The 19,264-nt window shown below is 39.6% G+C and overlaps 1 protein-coding gene and 1 pseudogene across 1 annotated transcript; both read left to right on the top strand.

Annotated features, from left to right (window-relative positions):
- Positions 1 to 491: 491 nt before the first annotated feature.
- Positions 492 to 12,746, top strand: LOC127432845 (dolichyl-diphosphooligosaccharide--protein glycosyltransferase subunit STT3A). The gene is made up of 18 exons (XM_051684297.1): positions 492 to 570; positions 1,423 to 1,545; positions 1,640 to 1,700; positions 1,792 to 1,913; positions 2,024 to 2,169; positions 2,265 to 2,355; positions 3,298 to 3,404; positions 3,604 to 3,768; positions 4,159 to 4,339; positions 6,164 to 6,319; positions 6,426 to 6,517; positions 6,699 to 6,854; positions 9,244 to 9,432; positions 9,516 to 9,632; positions 9,707 to 9,809; positions 10,394 to 10,582; positions 11,060 to 11,175; positions 12,360 to 12,746. Exons 2-18 carry the CDS (start codon positions 1,458 to 1,460, stop codon positions 12,396 to 12,398), a joined length of 2,118 nt encoding a protein of 705 aa, XP_051540257.1. The 5' UTR covers positions 492 to 570; positions 1,423 to 1,457; the 3' UTR covers positions 12,399 to 12,746.
- A 5,092-nt stretch (positions 12,747 to 17,838) lies between these two features.
- On the top strand, positions 17,839 to 18,597 carry LOC127432954 (FAD-dependent oxidoreductase domain-containing protein 1-like; annotated as a pseudogene).
- Positions 18,598 to 19,264: the final 667 nt, after the last annotated feature.

The following is a 19,264-nucleotide window of genomic DNA, read 5'->3' as shown; positions in this document are numbered from 1 at the left end:
GAGTAATTTTTTTTTTTTTTTTTTTTTTACTTGTGTGTGTGAATGTCCCTTTTATCACAAAAGATTAAAAAAAAAAAACGTATTAAATAATGTTTTAATCACAAGATAAATATATCAGATAATTCAAAATTTTATTCTATTGAATAAATGAACAGCTGTAACAAATAGACTCTTAAAAGTTTGTTTTAAAAGTGTATAACATTTATTAACCTAAAAATTCTTCACATAAATCCTATTTGAACTGTAAGTTAAATATTATATAGAGGTTATAAATATTCATTGAGGATTTAGTGATGGTTATTGGTGTTACAGTTTAGTTTTATGAACTCCACAGTGCGTACTGGCTCTCTCTCTCGCTTTAGGACACGTCATATCTGGAGCGCCATGCGGAACTTGTCTTGATACACTTGAATGACAGTTCAAAGACCAATCAGAGAAAGCCGTTTTTGTCGAGTTCTGATACAGAGCCAATAAGCGCTCTCTCTACGTGGATGGGCGGGGTTTGTGAACAGGGTTGTATGTGAGAGTGTGGAAGGGCTGGAGTGAGTGAGTCGCCTATGAATAAGACTGGTAATTTCACAAATGTATATTTTACGTGACAATTCATCGCAATAATATGCGTTTATTGTCATTATATTTAGTAATGAGCGGTCTGCAATGCATTTAAATATCATAGAATAGCTTGCGTAGGTGTGAGGTAGGTGTGATTTTAGCTAGCAGCTAAGTAGCTAATAGAGAGTCCTATACTTTTAGTAGTTTATTATTATTTGTAGTTAACAGGAAAACACTGTGTTAATGTGCATGCTGTGCCAACATTCACTCTCTGCATTGGTTTCTCAGTCTGTATGTGTGTGTTAAAGTATCACTTCATAGGTTTTTGTACTGGAATTGTGCAAATTAATGTCACTGATAATGACACTTTCTGTGTTCATAGAGATCTGACACTTATACAGACACTAAGATAACCTAATATACAGTAACTGCTTCACCTCTTCAATTCATATTTGATGCTTATTTAATAAGTAGAGCTATTTTATTAAGTGTCATGCTTGCATGACTTTAAAGAAATAAGTTGGCCTTAAAAATGGCCTTTTAATGTTAATGTGCAAAATGTGTTATTAAAGGGCCATATTATCACTTACATAGAATTATTGTTTTTACTTAATTTCTACTACTAGTATTAGTTAATGTCTCGTGCACCTAAACCAAAACATAATATAGTTATGTATATACATGAATTCTGTATGTAATTCTTTTGCAACTTAATTTCTAATATGATTTTAGTGGACCAGGTAGGGAGCTTTGCATTTTTGCATTGTGAACATCAGAGTGTCTGCTTACAACATTGCACTTCTATTTCCAAAGATCAAGGAAAGTCCTGTTTTCCATGACTGTCCCCTCTAACGTTTTGTTCTTTGTCAGGTATCAAGAGTTAGTCCTGCCTCCCGTTTGTTAAGATGACCAAGCTGGGCTTCCTGCGTCTGTCCTATGAGAAACAGGACACCCTGCTGAAGCTGCTCATCTTGTCTATGGCAGCTGTCCTGTGTGAGTGGAGGCACATCCCTTTATGTCCTGCCTCTCATTGGACGTCCTGTACATCTACCATCCTCTTATTCTGTCTCTCTTATTTTCTTCCCAGCGTTCTCCACCAGACTGTTCTCTGTCCTGAGGTTCGAGAGCGTCATCCATGAGTTTGATCCGTGAGTACAGTTGTTGGGTCTTTATGATGATTAGTGCACCGCAGTCTAAGCACACGTTTAATAACCATATTTTGTTCTGTTTCTACCACAGGTATTTCAATTACCGAACCACTCGCTTCTTGGCGGAAGAGGGCTTTTACAAGTTTCATAACTGGTTTGATGATCGTGCTTGGTATCCGCTGGGGAGGATTATAGGAGGCACCATCTATCCCGGTACAGATGATTGGCACTGATTTTAAATTTAATCAGCTTCTTACAGGTCATTTAAAGGAGTAGAACACCCAAAAATTAAATGTCATGTTTACATTTTTTTTTCTCTGCAGGGCTGATGATAACTTCTGCAGCTCTATATCATGTGCTGCATTTCTTCCACATCACCATCGACATCCGCAACGTGTGTGTGTTCCTCGCCCCTCTCTTCTCCTCCTTCACTGCTATAGTAACTTACCATTTTACCAAAGAGTTAAAGGTCAGATGAACCACAGCACACCCTGTTCTTGCCACCTGCTCATTTATCTATCTAGCAGTTTGACTGAAGTAACACTGTATTTTTCCTCATTCCAGGATGCAGGTGCCGGGCTTCTAGCTGCCGCCATGATTGCTATCGTCCCTGGGTACATCTCGCGTTCTGTGGCGGGCTCATACGACAATGAAGGTATCTAGTCTCAAATATGTATTTTCTGCAATATTTTATTTAGACTTTTACACTTTTTTCATTCAGTAGATTATTTTATCCAAAGCGACTTGAAAATGAGAAAAGAGGTTAATCCAAGGATGAACACAATATAAGAATTGCTACATAAGTTCCAGAGTAGTCAAACCAGGGAATTTTAAAATCGGGATTTCCAGGACTGAAAACACCATGGAAATGAGTTAATGAAATTAGTCATGGAAATTTCTTCAGTGAATATTGTTTTTGTTTTTTGTTCTAGTTATGCCTTGCTCTAAAATATTTTATTGGCTAGAAATTGCTCTTAGTGAGTGCCATCTCTATAAAATGATTTCTAAAAATCCTTATCCAATATTCCAAAATAATTCCAAAATCTTGGAAATTAATTGGGCAAAATGTGTGGGAACCTTGTGCAATGCTTGAGTAAATGTTTATAAAATATTTCTCTAATATTGTATGGTTTGAATTATTGTTATTTTGTAAATATTTATTTATTTATTTATTTTTGCGGGATTTTTCCCGTTTTACTCCCAATTTGGAATGCCCAATTCCCAACGTGCTTTTAAGTCCTCGTGGTCGCGTAGTGATTTGCATCTTAGATCATCAACCCGCGCATCTTATCACGTGGCTTGTTGAGTGCGCTGCCACGGAGAAATAGTGCGTGTGGAGGCTTCACGCCATCCACCTTGGCAACCAAGCTCAACTCACCACGCGCTCCACCGAGAACGAACCACATTAAAGCGATCACGAGTGGGTTACCCCATGTGACTCTACCCTCCCTAGCAACCGGGCCAATTTGGTTGCTTAGGAGACCTGGAGTCACTCAGCATGCCCTGGGATTCGAACTAGTGAACTCCAGGGGTGGTAGCCAGCGGCCCCCTTATGGTTTGAATTATTAATATATTTGATTCATCTTGTGATTTAAAGGAATCGCCATTTTCTGCATGCTGCTGACGTACTACATGTGGATCAAGGCGGTGAAGTCGGGCTCCATTTATTGGTCGTCCATGTGCGCGCTGGCTTATTTCTACATGGTGAGCAGCATTTGAGATGCAGTACCTCTCCTGATGTTGTGTTATTTTAGGGTGCTTGCTTTCACACCAGCACTTTTGGAGCTCACCCAGGTTTGAATGGACGTCAAAGTGCATCCTTAAGCAGCTTATTTACAAGTTGAACAAAATCATGCTGTTCTTCAGTAATGCAGTACTTGTATATGTGTTTGTGCGGTGTTAGGTGTCCTCCTGGGGTGGTTACGTGTTTCTGATTAACCTCATTCCCCTCCACGTGCTGGTGTTGATGCTGACGGGCCGCTTTTCTCATCGCATATATGTGGCATACTGTACAGTTTACTGTCTGGGTACTATCCTCTCCATGCAGATCTCCTTTGTTGGATTCCAGGTAAGAAGTTAAGCAACTTCTCTCATTCAAGAAAAGCAGCAACTGAACCAAACAGCAGTAATTACAAGGGCTGTCATTCGATTGATTGATTTATTGTCATGGTTTGCCGAGGCGCATTGCTCATAGTAGGAGCTGGTTCTGGGCTGACTGTGCAAAAACATACATGTATGCGTTATTTCAAGCTTGAGTTGCTCAGATGGAAGGAAAATTCCATATCGCGGTGTTCCTTAAAGGCGTATATTTAAAAAAAAAGAATAATACAAAATGAACACATTAAATTGACAGCACTAGTAATTACTAAACCATAACCGTAATAGTCTCTTTAAATATTATAATGTTATAAAAAAAAAACTTAACAAAAGCATACAATCTCTCTTTCTCTCTATGCAGCCTGTCCAGTCCTCTGAACACATGGCTGCTTTTGGAGTGTTCGGCCTGTGTCAGATTCACGCCTTTGTCGATTACCTCCGGAGCAAACTGAACACACAGCAGTTCGAGGTTTTGTTCAAGAGCGTCATTTCGCTAGTCGGGCTCATCCTGCTCTCTGTGGGTGGGGTGCTCATGCTGACAGGTGAGACACGCCCCTTCACACCTGCACAGGTGTTCATGTCTGAACAAAATGGTTATCACTTAAGAATTCATGCTCTACTTCTGCTGACAGGCCAGGTATTCATATATTTGTGTTGTGGGAGTATTTTTACTAGAAATACAGAGTCACAACAATAATCAAAGGCTCATGTTTTTATGAATGACCAAAAGGAAAAGGATCTGTACTTGGTGGTAGAGTGAGTAATCATTGGTATAATACCATGGTACACAACAGGCGGCATCTTTTTGTGGCCCGTGTGCATTAATTTTTCTAGAGCCTTTACAGTAATTCACATTATTGTTAAGTTGCTGGACCATTTTGGAGGAAAAGAAACGGCAAATGGATGAAAATAATTAATTATGAGTGCAGAGCCAGTCTGCGCGAGCATTGATAGAAACAATTTTTGGACACTTTCAGTCACTTAAAACATGTGCGCGCTGGGGGCCTGAGTAGATCAGCGAGTAAAGACGCTGACTACCACCCCTGGGGTCGCGAGTTTGAATCCAGGGCGTGCTGAGTGACTCCAGCCAGGTCTCCTAAGCAACCAAATTGACCCGGTTGCTAGGGAGGGTAGAGTCACATTGGGTAACCTCCTCGTGGTCGCTATAATGTGGTTCGCTCTCGTGGGGCGCGTGGTGAGTTTTGCGTGGATGCCACGGAGAATAGCGTGAAGCCTCCACATGCGCTATGTCTCCGCGGTAACGCGCTCAACAAGCCACGTGATAAGATGCGCGGATTGATGGTCTCAGACGTGGAGGCAACTGAGATTCGTCCTCCGCCACCCAGATTGAGGCGAGTCACTACGCCACCATGAGGACTTAGAGCGCATTTGTAATTGGGCATTCCAAATTGGGGAGAAAAGGGGAGGGAAAAAAAACATGCGTGCGCTGAGTCTCTCTTCCACACCCACTCATCACTGCCACAGCACGAGTCAACGAGTGTCGGTGACAAACCTGTTTGAAGAGCTCAACAGAGATATATGCACGTCACAAACAGTTAGAACAGAACAAAAAGGTTTATCCTGCATTAACGGAGTTGTTCGTCTTTTCCCATTTGCTTTATTATTTGTGTTAGTAACCTTAGATTAACTCTAAAAATTGGGTAATTATAGATGGTAAGGATTTCTCATTAAAGCATTTTTGGAGCTAGTCTTGGATATATTTGTCTGGTTTTAAGGGTACTGTATCTCTGGTGTGTGTGTGTGTGTGTGTGTGTTCACTAGGTAGCCAGTGTGTCATGACAAATCTTTGAGAGTGGCAGCAGAACAGATATGGCATATACATGGCAATACATTTTGACATTTCACAAAATGTACATTTTAAAATAACAATTTTACAGTGGTGCATTCTGCTGCAGTATATAGCCTACTTTTAAAAGTGTGGATCTAAAAAAACACATATAGGCCTATATATGATCATTATTTTAATATATATATATATATATATATATATATATATATATATATATATATATATATATATATATATATATATATATATATATATATATAAAACAGTTTTTATTTTACAAAGAACCACACTTTTACAGTAATTATGCTATATATCTATATACTGTATGGTTCATTTTATTTTTGTTAATTACGTGTCCATTTATATAGCCTATTAAATAGCAATTTTATCATAATCTACTCGCATCATTAATATTAAAAAAAAAGTAATTAAAACAAAAAGTGTGGCCTTCGAGGGTAAAGGGACCCTGCTTTCCAGTCCCCCGGCTTTCCAAATTTGAGTACCCCTGGTATAATATGTACTTAAAAATAGCTTATTTTTTATTGGCTTATTTTAGGAAAAATCTCACCTTGGACTGGACGTTTTTACTCTCTGCTGGATCCATCGTACGCCAAGAACAACATCCCCATCATCGCCTCTGTGTCTGAGCATCAGCCTACCACCTGGTCCTCCTACTACTTTGACTTGCAGCTGCTGGTCTTCATGTTTCCAGGTACAGCGCCCCCTGTGGTCACGTATTTACACTCACTGCATATGCAGCTTCATCAATTCATACTGGTCTTTCAGTATTACAAATCTGAGCTCTCTTGTTTCTCCAGTTGGCCTGTATTACTGCTTTAACAACCTGTCTGATGCTACGATTTTCATCATCATGTATGGAGTCACAAGCATGTACTTCTCAGCTGTGATGGTAAAATGCTTACTTCAATCTGTTTTTACCAAAGTCAAATTTGTTGTTGTTGTTGTCATTTGCTGCCTACATCGTGTAGGAAGTTATAAAGGAGTATAATGTCTACATTCATATCCTAGATTTTTGGAGGGGAATGCTTGTGATGTTGACCTTTGACCCAGGTTTGACTTTTTCTGCTCAGGTCCGTCTCATGTTGGTTCTGGCTCCCGTCATGTGCATCCTGTCTGGCATTGGCGTTTCTCAGGTTCTCACCACCTACATGAAGAACCTGGATGTCAGCCGACCGGACAAAAAATCCAAGAAGCAACAGGACTCCACCTACCCCATCAAGAATGAGGTGAGATTGGCGTCCTGTAACAAATATTTCATAGCAGTATTAAAGGAATAGTTCACCCAAAAATGAAAATTCTCTCATCATTTACTCGCCCTCATGCCATCCCAGATGTCTGACTTTCTTTCTTCTGCAGAACACACACAAAGATTTTTAGAAGAATATTTCAGCTCTGTAGGTCCATACAGTGCAAGTGAATGGTGACCAAAACTTTCAAGCTCCAAAAAGCACAAAAAGGCAGCATAAAAGTGATCCATATGACTCCAGTGGTTTAATCCATGTCTTCTGAAGCAATCCAATCAGTTTTGGGTGAGAACTAGGGGTGTGACAAGATCTCGTGCCACGAGATCTCGCAATATTAAAATGTGACGATATTTCTCGTTGAGGTGAAAAGCTGTCTCACGATATCAGCATGATGGAGTGTGAGGGTGAAATTAGCATAGAAGATGCCCCCGCCACTTTTAAATCGTTTGTGTGGCAGCATTTTAGGTACCCGATGGAAACAATAAACGGCGACAGAGTGACAGACAAGACACGAACAAAGGCTGTGTCTCGTTTGGAAGGCTGCGTTCTCCGTAGGTCGCATTTATCGGCCACATACGTCATCGAGGCTGTCTCGTTTCATTTTTTTCGATGACATATGCGGCCGACAAATGCAACCTCCGGAGGACGCAGCCTTCCAAACGAGACACAGCCAATATGTAAGCACTGTAAGAAAATAGTGCCGTACACCATGGCTAACACAAGCACTATGCAAAGACACCTACAGAACCACCACAGCTCTCAACTAAAATCAACCAGGTCTGAAGAGACTCGAGTGAAATCATACAGGAGAAAAGCCAATCAGTTGAGTTTGTGGCAAAACCTTTTACAGTGCTTGCATTTTTTTCTGTCTTTTACTGCATATGATAATTCATACTCAGAAAGTAGAACTGAAGTGACATTCATTACAAGATTAGTTAAAACATTTCAAAATGCACCTGCATTGTTTTGCATTTTGTGACTTTCAGTCGAATAAAAGTCTATTTTTCCAGTCATCTACACTACCAGTCAAAAGTTTTGAAACACTTGCCTGAAGTGTTTCTCATGATCTTAAAAATCTGTTTATCTGAAGGTGTATGCTTAAATGTTTGAAATTAGTTTTGTAGGCAAAAATATAATTGTGCAAAAACTAAAATTTATTAAAAAAAAAAAAAAGTTTTTGAAATTGATGATTTGGACCAAATAATAAAGAAAAGCAGCCAATAAGTGCCCAGCATAGATGGGAACTCCTTCAGTACAGTTTAAAAATCATCCCAGGGTGACCTCAAGAAGTTGGTTGAGAAAATGTCAAGAGTACATGTCTGTAAATTCTAGGCAAAGGGTGACTACTTTGAAGATGCTAAAATATAACATAGTTTTGATTTATTTTGGAATTTGTTTAGTCACAACATAATTCCCATAGTTCCATTTATGTTATTCCATAGTTTTGATGACTTTACTATTATTCTAAAATGTGAAGAAAAAAAATTATAATAAAGAAAGTGTTTCAAAACTTTTGACCGATAGTGTATATAGTGTTAAAATATCGTCTCGTCTCGTTCTTGTGAACCCAGTATTGTGTATCTTCTCGTCTCGTGAGCTAAGTGTATCGTCACACCCCTATTGAGAATAGACCAAAATATAACTTCTTTTTCTCTATAAATCTTGACATCAGTCTCCTTGGTGATCATGATTTCAAGCTTGATTACACTTCTTAGCACCATCTAGCGTTCTGCACAGGTGTCAAGCACTAGGAAGTGTAATCGAGCTTGAAATCATGATAATGCCTAGAGACTGCAATTGTAAGATGCACAGTGAAAATAGTTACATTTTGGTCTGTTCTCACCCAGAATCGATTAGATCGCTTCAGAAGACATGGATTAAACCACTGGAGTCATATTGATTACTTTTATGCTGCCTTGGTGTGCTTTTTGGAGCTTCAAATATTGGTTACCATTCACTTTCTTTGTGTGGACATACAGAGCTGAGATATTCTTTAACATGATGAGAGAATTTGTATTATTGTATTATTAACTATTCCTTTAAAGGTTAATCGGTCAGAGCCATGGCACCGTGGTTTGTGCACATGCTTGCTCACGTTGATTAGCAGGATCAAATCTGGCTTGCAAAATGTTCCAGTCCCATTCCCCTTTCTGTGTCTAATAATTTCCTCTATCCTCTCTTCTTTATTAATGATTAAATTGGCCTGTTTTTTGTTTTTGTTTTTTGTAATGTAGTTTGGTTACTTAAAATTATGGCTCACTCTTGATTTAAGATTCAGGTTCATGGTCAGTGTATTCATTCTTTAAATATAGAAAGTCAGCACCCATTTCATTTGTTATTCCAGTGATAATCTGCTCTGGTCTGCCTGTAGGTGGCGAGTGGCATGATCCTGGTAATGGCGTTCTTCCTCATCACATACACCTTCCACTCCACCTGGGTGACCAGCGAGGCATACTCCTCCCCCTCCATTGTCCTGTCCGCCCGCGGTGGTGACGGCAGCCGCATCATCTTCGATGACTTCAGAGAGGCTTATTACTGGCTCAGACACAACACACCAGAGGTTAGTGGTAGATGTTATGACTTTCTGTCTCCTTTGCTTCAGAACTGTTTCAGCCATATCTTCTTGTGTGTTTTAATGTATAGGATGCTAAAGTCATGTCATGGTGGGATTATGGGTATCAAATAACAGCGATGGCCAATCGAACAATTCTGGTTGACAACAACACGTGGAATAACACTCATATTTCCAGAGTTGGTCAGGTGAGGATACACACATTTGTTAAGATGTTGTTTAATTCTTCTAGGATTATTTATGTTTTTTCCTTCTTTCACAGGCCATGGCCTCCACAGAGGAGAAAGCCTATGAGATCATGCGAGAACTGGATGTCAGCTACGTCCTGGTGATCTTTGGAGGACTGACTGGATATTCTTCAGATGGTACGGTCTATAGTTCAGTACTCAGATCCACGGCTTTGTATTTGTTAACATTTAGATTGTAATCACTGCAGTGTCTGGAGTTACTGTTTGTTGAAATGTAAATAACATAAAACCTCTTATTACATGACTTTTTAGAATACTTTATTCAGATTGGTCATTGGCAGGATTGTGCTGACAGACATTTTTGTGCAATTCAGTGTTGTAGTACATAAGATAAATATTTGAGACGGACTGTATTTTTATGGTCTTGGTCTTGTCATGACTCGGGAGCATTTAAACTCCTGTCTTGACTCAGACTCGACCCTCTTCTGGTTTTGGTCATGACTCGGATGAGTTGGTCTCGACTACAACACTGGTGCAATGACTGCTAAACTGTATAATTGACAGTTTTCCCAGGCAACCTATTCCCTGCATAGCTAGTTTCATGTCTGTTGTATCACTCTGCAGTCTGTTTCTTCACACATAATAAAATAATTCCAACTGAAATTAATATTTCATGTCTATTCATTCATTTATTGAGTAAGTAGCCATGTAATAAGATGGAATATCCCTTAATTATGTGTGCTGTGTATTTGTTTCTTTAGATATAAATAAGTTCCTGTGGATGGTCCGAATTGGAGGCAGCACGGACACAGGGAAACACATTAAGGAACACGACTACTACACCCCCACTGGAGAGTTCCGTGTGGACCGTGAGGGGTCTCCTGTCTTGCTCAACTGTCTCATGTACAAGATGTGCTATTATCGCTTCGGCCAGGTTTACACCGAAGCCAGTGAGTGTTTTTTTTTTTTTTTTTTTTGACAAAGTAGCACATTCACTCTGTTTAAAGGTATAGTTCACCCAAAAATGAAAATTCTCTCATCAGATACTCACCCTCATGGCATCCCAGATGTGTATGACTTTCTTTCTAGTGCAGAACACAAATTAAGATTTTTAGAAGAATATCTCAGCTCTGTTGGTCCATTCAATGCAAGTGAATGGTGACCAGAACTTGAGTAAATAAGAATTTTCATTTTTGGGTGAACTATCCCTTTAATGTCAGCATGAAATCCTCATGGAATATCCTGTTTCACCTGAAAATGCATGACATTACCAAAGCGAAATTAGTTGTGAATGAAAATGCCATTTGATGTTGATTTTAAACTGTTTCGATAATTTTCAATAAAAAAAGTCTTAAGAAGTTCTTGATGATTTAAGTCAAGTGTTTCTAACTTGAGGCATAAAACGACAAATTTAAATTTCTTTCCAGAACGTCCCCCTGGTTATGACAGAGTTCGTAATGCTGAGATTGGGAACAAGGACTTCGAGCTGGATGTGTTGGAGGAAGCTTACACTACAGAGCACTGGCTCGTCAGGATATACAAGGTAAACATGAACTCACCTGTACAGCTTTAACCAGTAATGCATTACACACAGCGGTTAAGATCTGCTGCTGCCTTGTTGGCCTATTCCCATTGCGATAGTCGCACCTTTTCTCTAAATATTTTTACTTTATTTGTTATGCCTGTAATCTGATTTTTTTTTTTTTTGCGACTTTCTTTGCACAAAATTACTACTTTATTCTCAAAACATTACTACTTTAATCTCATAATGCCATGACTTAATTCTCATAATATTTTGACCTTGTTCTCTTAAAGGGATAGTTCACCCAAAAATAAAACTTCTCTCATTATTTACTCACCTTCATGATATCCCAGGAGTGTATGACATTCTTTCTTCACCAGAACACATTTGAAGAAAAAAAAAAAAAAATTCTTAGCTCAGTAGGTCCTTAAAATACAAGTGGATGGAGATCACAGACAGTCAATATAAATGTCTTCTACGATCGCTTTTGGAGTGGAAAAATATTTAAGTACTTTTTAACTATAATCCAATGCTTCACGAGAGGGTGGAGTCCAAGTGGTCTCTCGTGTGACGTATTCGCGTTGCCATGGATACTGAGGTAATCTCACGTTCTCCACTCGGTTGAGTCGTCCAGGATAAGCACACAAACACACCATTGTGAGTAAAGACACAGATAATAACAGATCTAAACCAAAACCAACCAAGCTACTGTACAGCGTTCCTCCTCCTCACTTGTAAACAGTGCTGCTCTTCCGGCTGTGATGCACGTGCATCAGTTCTCATGTGTTTCAAATGCCAATGCGATTGTCACACACATGTACCGCTCCTGACCGGAAGCATGATTTAGAGTTTCTTTTTCGCACCAAAAGCGATCGTATCGCTTTAGAAGACATTAATTTAACAGCTGGAGTCGTATCGATGACGTTTCTGCTGACTATCTGTGATTTTTGGACCTTCAAAATTAAAATTGCCATTCACTTGCATTTTAAGGACCTACTGAGCTAAGACATTTTTTAAATTTTCTTCAAATGTGTTCTGCAAAAGAAAGAAAGTCATACACACCTGGGATATCATGAGGTTGAGTAAATAATCATTTTTGGGTGAACTATCCCTATAATATTACGACTTGAATCTTGTAATGCTATGACTATTTTCAGTATATTACTGCTTTAATCTCAATGTTACATCTTTATTTTCCTCCACAGGTCAAAGACCTCGACAACCGTGGCCTTTCAAGAACGTAAAACCCAGAAAATCATAATCCCAACCCCACCTCCTTGAGCACACAGCACTGAACGTCTGCAGCCCCGTCACCGTAATTTGAAGAGAAAGTGCGAATACTTTTTATACTTTTGTTGTAATTGCTGAAAGAGATTTTCTTTTCATACCTTGGTTGGGTTTTTTTTTTTAATTTTTAATTTTATTTACAAATGTGAGGTTTTGTCTGTGCTGGTGGCACAAGGTGTCAAACTATTACCTGAGTAGGTGACCTAAGGTGAGAAAATGTTAAATAGTCATTTCTGCAATCAACTGGTCAGATAACTGTTTGATTTGTCTTTAAATGGGTGAATAAAGGAGTGACTGGGATTAAATTGACCAGCGTCTTTCTTTTTAACAAATAAGAATCATGTACACCATAAACATGTATGTCAGACCAGTACTAGAACCCTCGAAGTCCAGATCCAGACCAAGAATGAGGCTGTCGATTTTAATATATTGAAATAATAGGAAATTCGTTCAACACTGCCACTTTGTATTGTGAAATCTCAAGACTAAAAATGCAAAAGATCAAAACTCCCCAAAACTTAGATGTTACATTGAATTTCCAATTTTTACAGTTTATGGAGCATCTAGATACACAACAAATAAAGCAAAACATCAATGTACAAAACAAGTATTTCCACTTTGAGAAATATGACAGGCTTATTTCCATGTACTTGTCGGCCTCTACTGGCCACTAATAAAACTTCAGGTTGGTCGCGTTATGACGTCTTCGTGAGCATGCGCACTTGACCATATTAGTTTATGCTTCTGTGAGCGGCGTGTGTCAGAGTGGAAAGGTGATTAAAGTGTTATTTCACTGCCCACATGACCGTCTGACAGCAATGGTAGCGTGGCGCAAGCTGTTAGCATCCGCCTCTGCTTTCAGAGCACTGAATGCGCCCTGCAAGAGTTTTAAAAACAGCAGTAGAGGAGAAGAGAAGGACTTCTTTAAAGATGAGCTGAATATACCTTAAACACTCGTATTTTATGCGTATATCAATATTCAAGACGTATGTTAAACTTTTCAGAGATAAATAAACTAGCAAGAATCTCTGGATCCTCATTTTACAAATCCTAATATTAAAAAGGATTCGCTCATGAATATAAATTTGGTCATGCCAACGTTACTCCGTAAGCTTTCTGGAGCTCTCAATCACGTATCCTCATTAATATTCATGAGCCAAGCCTTCCTCGCTTTATGATTCGTTCATTGGCCAGCTGACTAAGCCTCACTTGCAAAGCGCCTACCTTTCAGCAAATCACTGAAGCATTCTTGGCGAACGTGGCGTTGCGTAATTAATATTCATGAGCCAAGCCCTCGTTATAGTAGTATTCGTGTTTTGCCACAGATTTGGAGTCTCAGTTTCAGGAGTTCCATGAGAAAGCGGCCGTCGCGATGCCAGGCAGTGACTGGAGCCCGTTCGAGCTGACCCCGGAGAGAGCTGATGTGGCAATTGTTGGAGGTGTGGTCGTGGGCTGGTCCATCGCGTACTGGCTGAAGAGGAAGGAGACAGCGCGAGATACTCTTGAGTGCGCTGGTAGTGGAGAAAGACACCACTTTGAGTTTATATAAGTGACTCAAAAAGTGGTCTCAAAAGTTAGTGAGCTGCATAACTAGACAGCATTTTTTAACACCCCTGGTACAACATTTTTGTGTTCTCTTGTCTGTGACAACTGTCTGTGACATTGTGGAATGCTCAACAATTAATATTCAAATTAAGCATTACTAACAAGAAAGTTCCAGAAAGTACCATGTTACTAACATGGTGTTTTGGATATGACACCATGGTATTACCATGGTTTTTTCTTAGACATGTACAGTGGTATACTTTGAACTTGAAGTACCTTAAAAATGCCACGTAAATAATAGTACCATGGTATTACCATTTAAATATATATTTATGTTAGTTTACATGTCCTTAAAGGGATAGTTCACCCCACATTCTCTCATCATTTACTCACCCTCATGCCATTCCAGATCTTTCTTCAGGTGAATGCAACCAAAGATTTTTAGAAGAATATCTCAGCTCTGTATGTCCATACAATGCAAGTGAATGGGTACCAAAACTTTGAAGCTCCAAAAAGCACATAAATGCAGCATAAAAGCAATCCATATGACTACAGTGGTTCAATCCATCTCTTCTGAAGCGATCCAATAGTTTTGGGTGAGAACAGACCAAAATATAACTCCTTTTTCACTATAAATCTTGATGGCAGCAGTCTCCTTGGTGATCATGATTTCAAGCTCGATTACACTTCCTAGCACTGTGCATGCGTCAAGTACTAGGAAGTGTAATCGTGTAATAATGTTTGGCAAAACGGCCATGCATTTAAGGGTTAACTATCGTTTTTTATTTTAGTGTGGCTGCAGTGTTTTGGTTGTTCAAACTTTCTCACCTTCTGTTGCTCATGTTGTTTCTTTGAATATAATTTCAGGATTTAGATGCTCTACAAACATGGCAGAAACTATAAACGGTGACTTTCTTAATGTCTTTCTTAAAATACTTTCTTAATAGGATAAAATATGTTAATGTAAGTACATATGCCTTTTTATCTCAGCACAAAATCTTAGACGTGTTATTTAATCAATACTGTACCTCAACATTAAAGGTGCAGTATGTAAGATTCAGAAACCCTTGTTATTAATGACACCTGTGGCCGTTAAGTGAACTGCAGCCAGCTACCTGTTGCTTGTGCTCGCGTTCGTGCACACACTCCAAAGGGACGCGAGCATCGCCATAACAATGACGTAACGTACAAAGAGACAACGTGATTCACCGGCATCATGTTGACAGATGAGGTAGCATAATTAAAATTACACAGTTATGATTGTTTTGATACAAACTTTGAGACTGTATATTATATTTGACTCTCCAGTGCTGGAACAGGGCTAAAACAAAGTGTGGATATAGGTCTGACTATGCAAGACTGTAATTTGAAGTAATCACTTTTCTTTACATGATACGTTGACTGCATTTATACGATGGCCTATGTCGGTGTTAACTAGCTAGCCAGCTTTATCAATAGCTGCTAGCTAAATTTGGTGGATGATGACAGTATCTGTTTATAAAATACTGTACATTATAAATATGTTGACACAATTCAGTATTGATGTGATTCCATCACAACTGTCATTTTGATATATCGATGCACTATTGTTTTATAATAATAGATTGTATATATTTTCTGTATAACCAAGTTACGTTACACTAATGAATGGGTCTTTTTGCATTATCTTGAACATTGTCTAGCATTCATTTCATGTGTTATTGTAGTTTAGCTAACATTACACAGATCAATCCTTATGGCACTATATTTCACATGCTTTGCAGTTATGTAAGCTTACCTGTCCAATAAGAACGCCAATTGAGGGTCGGTTTTGATCCCCAAAACCGAACGAAGGTCCCTCCAGGAATCAAATGCCCTGCCGATGTTCACTCTAGTTTTCGCTCGACCACGATCACGTTCCCGCTTAGCCAGACAGGACTCAGTAGATCATTTAAATTTTTTTGGCTTACTCTGAGTTTGTGTAGGAGTTGGTGTTGTGCTGGGAGCTGGACGTTTGCTGGATTCCATCTCTGAGATAACGTTACCTAGTGTTGCAGTTTTTTGTCGCTGTTGAATAGCGTAAGAGAAGCCAGCACTGGGGCAAGGCTCTCGGGAGCGTGCATAAACGTCACATCCTTTGGATTTTCCCGGCAAAAGTGACCCACTCCCTTCGCATGAAAATCAGTCTACAGGCTTTAATAGACAACCTAGGAAGTCCAGGAAGGGCTCATTTTTTAAGTTGTGCTACAAGCCGTTCACACATTGGCAAAAAAGGGCTAATATTACATGAAAATTGTTACATACCGCACCTTTCTAAGAAGATTTTCAGGACCTCTTATACAACACACCTGAGATTTCTTGCTCTAGAATTGAACTGCATAAATGGCATTATTTTGTATTTTTATTTTTTTGGATTTTTCCCCTTTTTCACCCAATTTGGAATGCCCAATTCCCAGTGCACTTTTAAGTCCTTGTGGTCGTGTAGTGATTCACCTCAATCCGGGTGGCGGCGGATGAATCCCAGTTGCCTCTGCGTCTGACACCATCAACCCACGCATCTTATCACGTGGCATGTTGAGTGCGTTGCCTCGGAGACATAGCACGTGTGGAGGCTTCATGCCATCCACCACGGCATCTGTGCTCAACTCACCACGCGCCCCACCGAGAACAAACCACATTCTAGCGACCACGAGAAGGTTACCCCATGTGACTCTACCCTCCCTAGCAACTGGGCCAATTTGGTTGCTTAGGAGACCTGGCTGGAGTCACTCAGCATGCCCTGGGACTCCAGGGGTGGTAGCCAGCGTCTTTTACCACTGAGCTACCCAGGCCCCCAATAAATGGCATTATTAATAGATATGAATTAATAATATTATTATTAATATTAATCTTGCGTTATGTTGTTTAGGTACGGATGCCCAATAATTTGGAGTACCAGCCCGTTGAGTGTGCAGTTGTGGTGAATGCAGCTGGTGCAAACTCAGGAAAGATCGCTGCCATGCTGGGTATAGGATTAGGCCCGAAGCAAAGTATACTGGGAATTCCATTACATGTTGAACCCAGAAAGAGGTTAAGATTTATGATTAGAGTCACTTTTTAACTTTTTCTTATAAAGTAGTAGCTATATTTTTCTCTTTTTTTTGACCTCCTTGGTAGGTTTTTTTTCTTTTTTTTTCTCCCCAATTTGGCATGCCCAATTCCCAATGCGCTCCAAGTCCTCGTGGTGGCGTAGTGACTTGCCTCAATCTGGGTGGCGGAGGACGAATCTCAGTTGCCTCCGCATCTGAGACCGTCAATCCGCGCATATTATCACGTGGCTTGTTGAGACACACCGCAGAGACACAGTGCGTGTGGAGGCTTTACGCTATTCTCTGCGCCATCCACACACAACTCGCCACGTGCCCCACCGAGAGCGAGAACCACATTATAGGGACCAGAAGGAGGTTACCCCATGTGACTCTACCCTCCCTAGCAACCGGGCCAACTTGGTTGCTTAGGAGACCTGGCTGGAGTCACTCAGCATGCCCTGGATTTGAACTCGCAACTCCAGTGGTGGTAGTCAGTGTCTTTACTCGCTGAGCTACCCAGGCCCCCAAGGTAGTTTAATGAGAAAGATGTGGTGTCTCATTAACATTGGGGATCTTATCTCTCACAGATTTGTTTATGTGGTGCATTGTCCTGATGGTCCACGGTTGGATACTCCTTTTCTGATTGACTATTCAGGGGTTTACTGCAGATGAGAGGGAATGGGAGGAAATTACATAACAGGAATGTCTCCAGGGGGAGGTATGGGCCAGTTTTAAGATGCTCTTTTTGTGCTGATATCAAATTAAGTCTGATCTCAAGCTGAGTTTGTTTTCAAAAGAATTCTTTATGTTGTGTTCATGCATATATTACTTCTTCCTTTTGCAGACAGAAGAACCAGATATCAGCAACCTTGATGTGGACCATGAGTTCTTTCAGGAGCATGTCTGGCCACATCTGGCCCACCGTCTTCCTGCATTTGAGAGTCTGAAGGTGAGAATTATCAGAGACAGGAATTCACTTTCTGCATAATGGCAAGTTGGAAGAAATTGCTTTCTGTACTGACCTGAAAGTTGACACCATATTTGATTTGATGTGAATGAAAACAAGGCTGTGAGGGTTGGAAATAAGTCCACTCTATTACTCACATTGTGTACCTGCTGGGTTTCAATTATCCAGCCAATCAGGCATAAAAAACATGTCTTTCCACTGTACGTCTATCACTCATAGCCTATGCCTATCTCCAGAGAAAAGGTTTTTACCATAAACTGTGACTAAATTCAGCCGTTCAACCAATTCCAATGAACCCAGCCTTTGGTTAGGCTCCTCTCTTTTATGGTCAATCTTTGTTAGGTTTCAAGCATGTGGGCTGGATTATATGACTACAATACCTTTGAACAGAACGGCATTATAGGACAGCACCCTTCGGTGACCAACATGTACTTTGCCACAGGCTTCATTGGTCACGGTTTATAGCAGTCCCCTGTGGTCGGCTGTGCCGTGGCTGAGCTGATTATAGATGAGTGCTATAAGACCACTGACCTCAGCGCTTTTGACCTTAAATGGATACTCCTGCAGGAACCCATTCTGGAACAAAACATTGTGTGAGGAGCAGGGAAACATTTGAGAAAATGATAATTGTTTGTGTCCTTAGAAGGTAGGGTAGCATTTGGCGTGATCACCAAGATAAGGACCTCCTCTGTGTAATTCAGACTCTATGAACTGGAATTGCAAACCTTACAATGGCTTGGATTATTAAGATATTAAAAAGAGGAAATTGAGAAACATCGCTATGTTTTCAACAGCACGCATACTATGCAGAAAATATTTGAAATCCAGTAAGATGTAAAAGTCATTTGGAGTTCGTTTGCATCTTTTGTTATTTTGTAAATGCATATACTGTTATATAAAATAAATCATGATAGATAGAACAGAACAGGAGATTGTCACCTTTCAAAATGAGTATCAAAGGTAACCATGAACTTTAAAAATTTGTCCTAAAATCTTGTGGAACGTAATCAGACCTCATGGGTTCAATTTTATATGTGAAATCTGTTTATCTGTTTATATTTTTTTTTTATGTTTATTGATATGGATGTGAATACACATGAATTTTCACTGTGAAAAACAAAAAAATGCTGTTATTTTGCAGTATGCATTTTAATATACATGGGATCATTGTTTGACAGTATGTTTACTTTAGAATTACAAGCTATTCATTTAAAGTGCACATATTTACAGCATCCAACAAGATTTCACTTTTAAATAAAAGGCT

The sequence above is a fragment of the Myxocyprinus asiaticus genome, chromosome 42 (genome assembly GCF_019703515.2).
Source record: "Myxocyprinus asiaticus isolate MX2 ecotype Aquarium Trade chromosome 42, UBuf_Myxa_2, whole genome shotgun sequence".
In the NCBI taxonomy this organism is placed as follows: domain Eukaryota; kingdom Metazoa; phylum Chordata; class Actinopteri; order Cypriniformes; family Catostomidae; genus Myxocyprinus; species Myxocyprinus asiaticus.
This window is presented reverse-complemented; position numbering and strand designations above follow the sequence as displayed.

What these genes read in the sequence shown, in the direction of transcription:
- LOC127432845 (XM_051684297.1), top strand. Translation starts at nt 1,458, where the DNA reads ATGACCAAGCTGGGCTTCCTGCGTCTGTCCTATGAGAAACAGGACACC. An exon ending in CGCTGGCTTATTTCTACATG is followed by an intron (nt 3,405 to 3,603) that starts GTGAGCAGCATT and finishes GTGCGGTGTTAG; the next exon opens with GTGTCCTCCTGGGGTGGTTA. An exon ending in TGGGGTGCTCATGCTGACAG is followed by an intron (nt 4,340 to 6,163) that starts GTGAGACACGCC and finishes GGCTTATTTTAG; the next exon opens with GAAAAATCTCACCTTGGACT.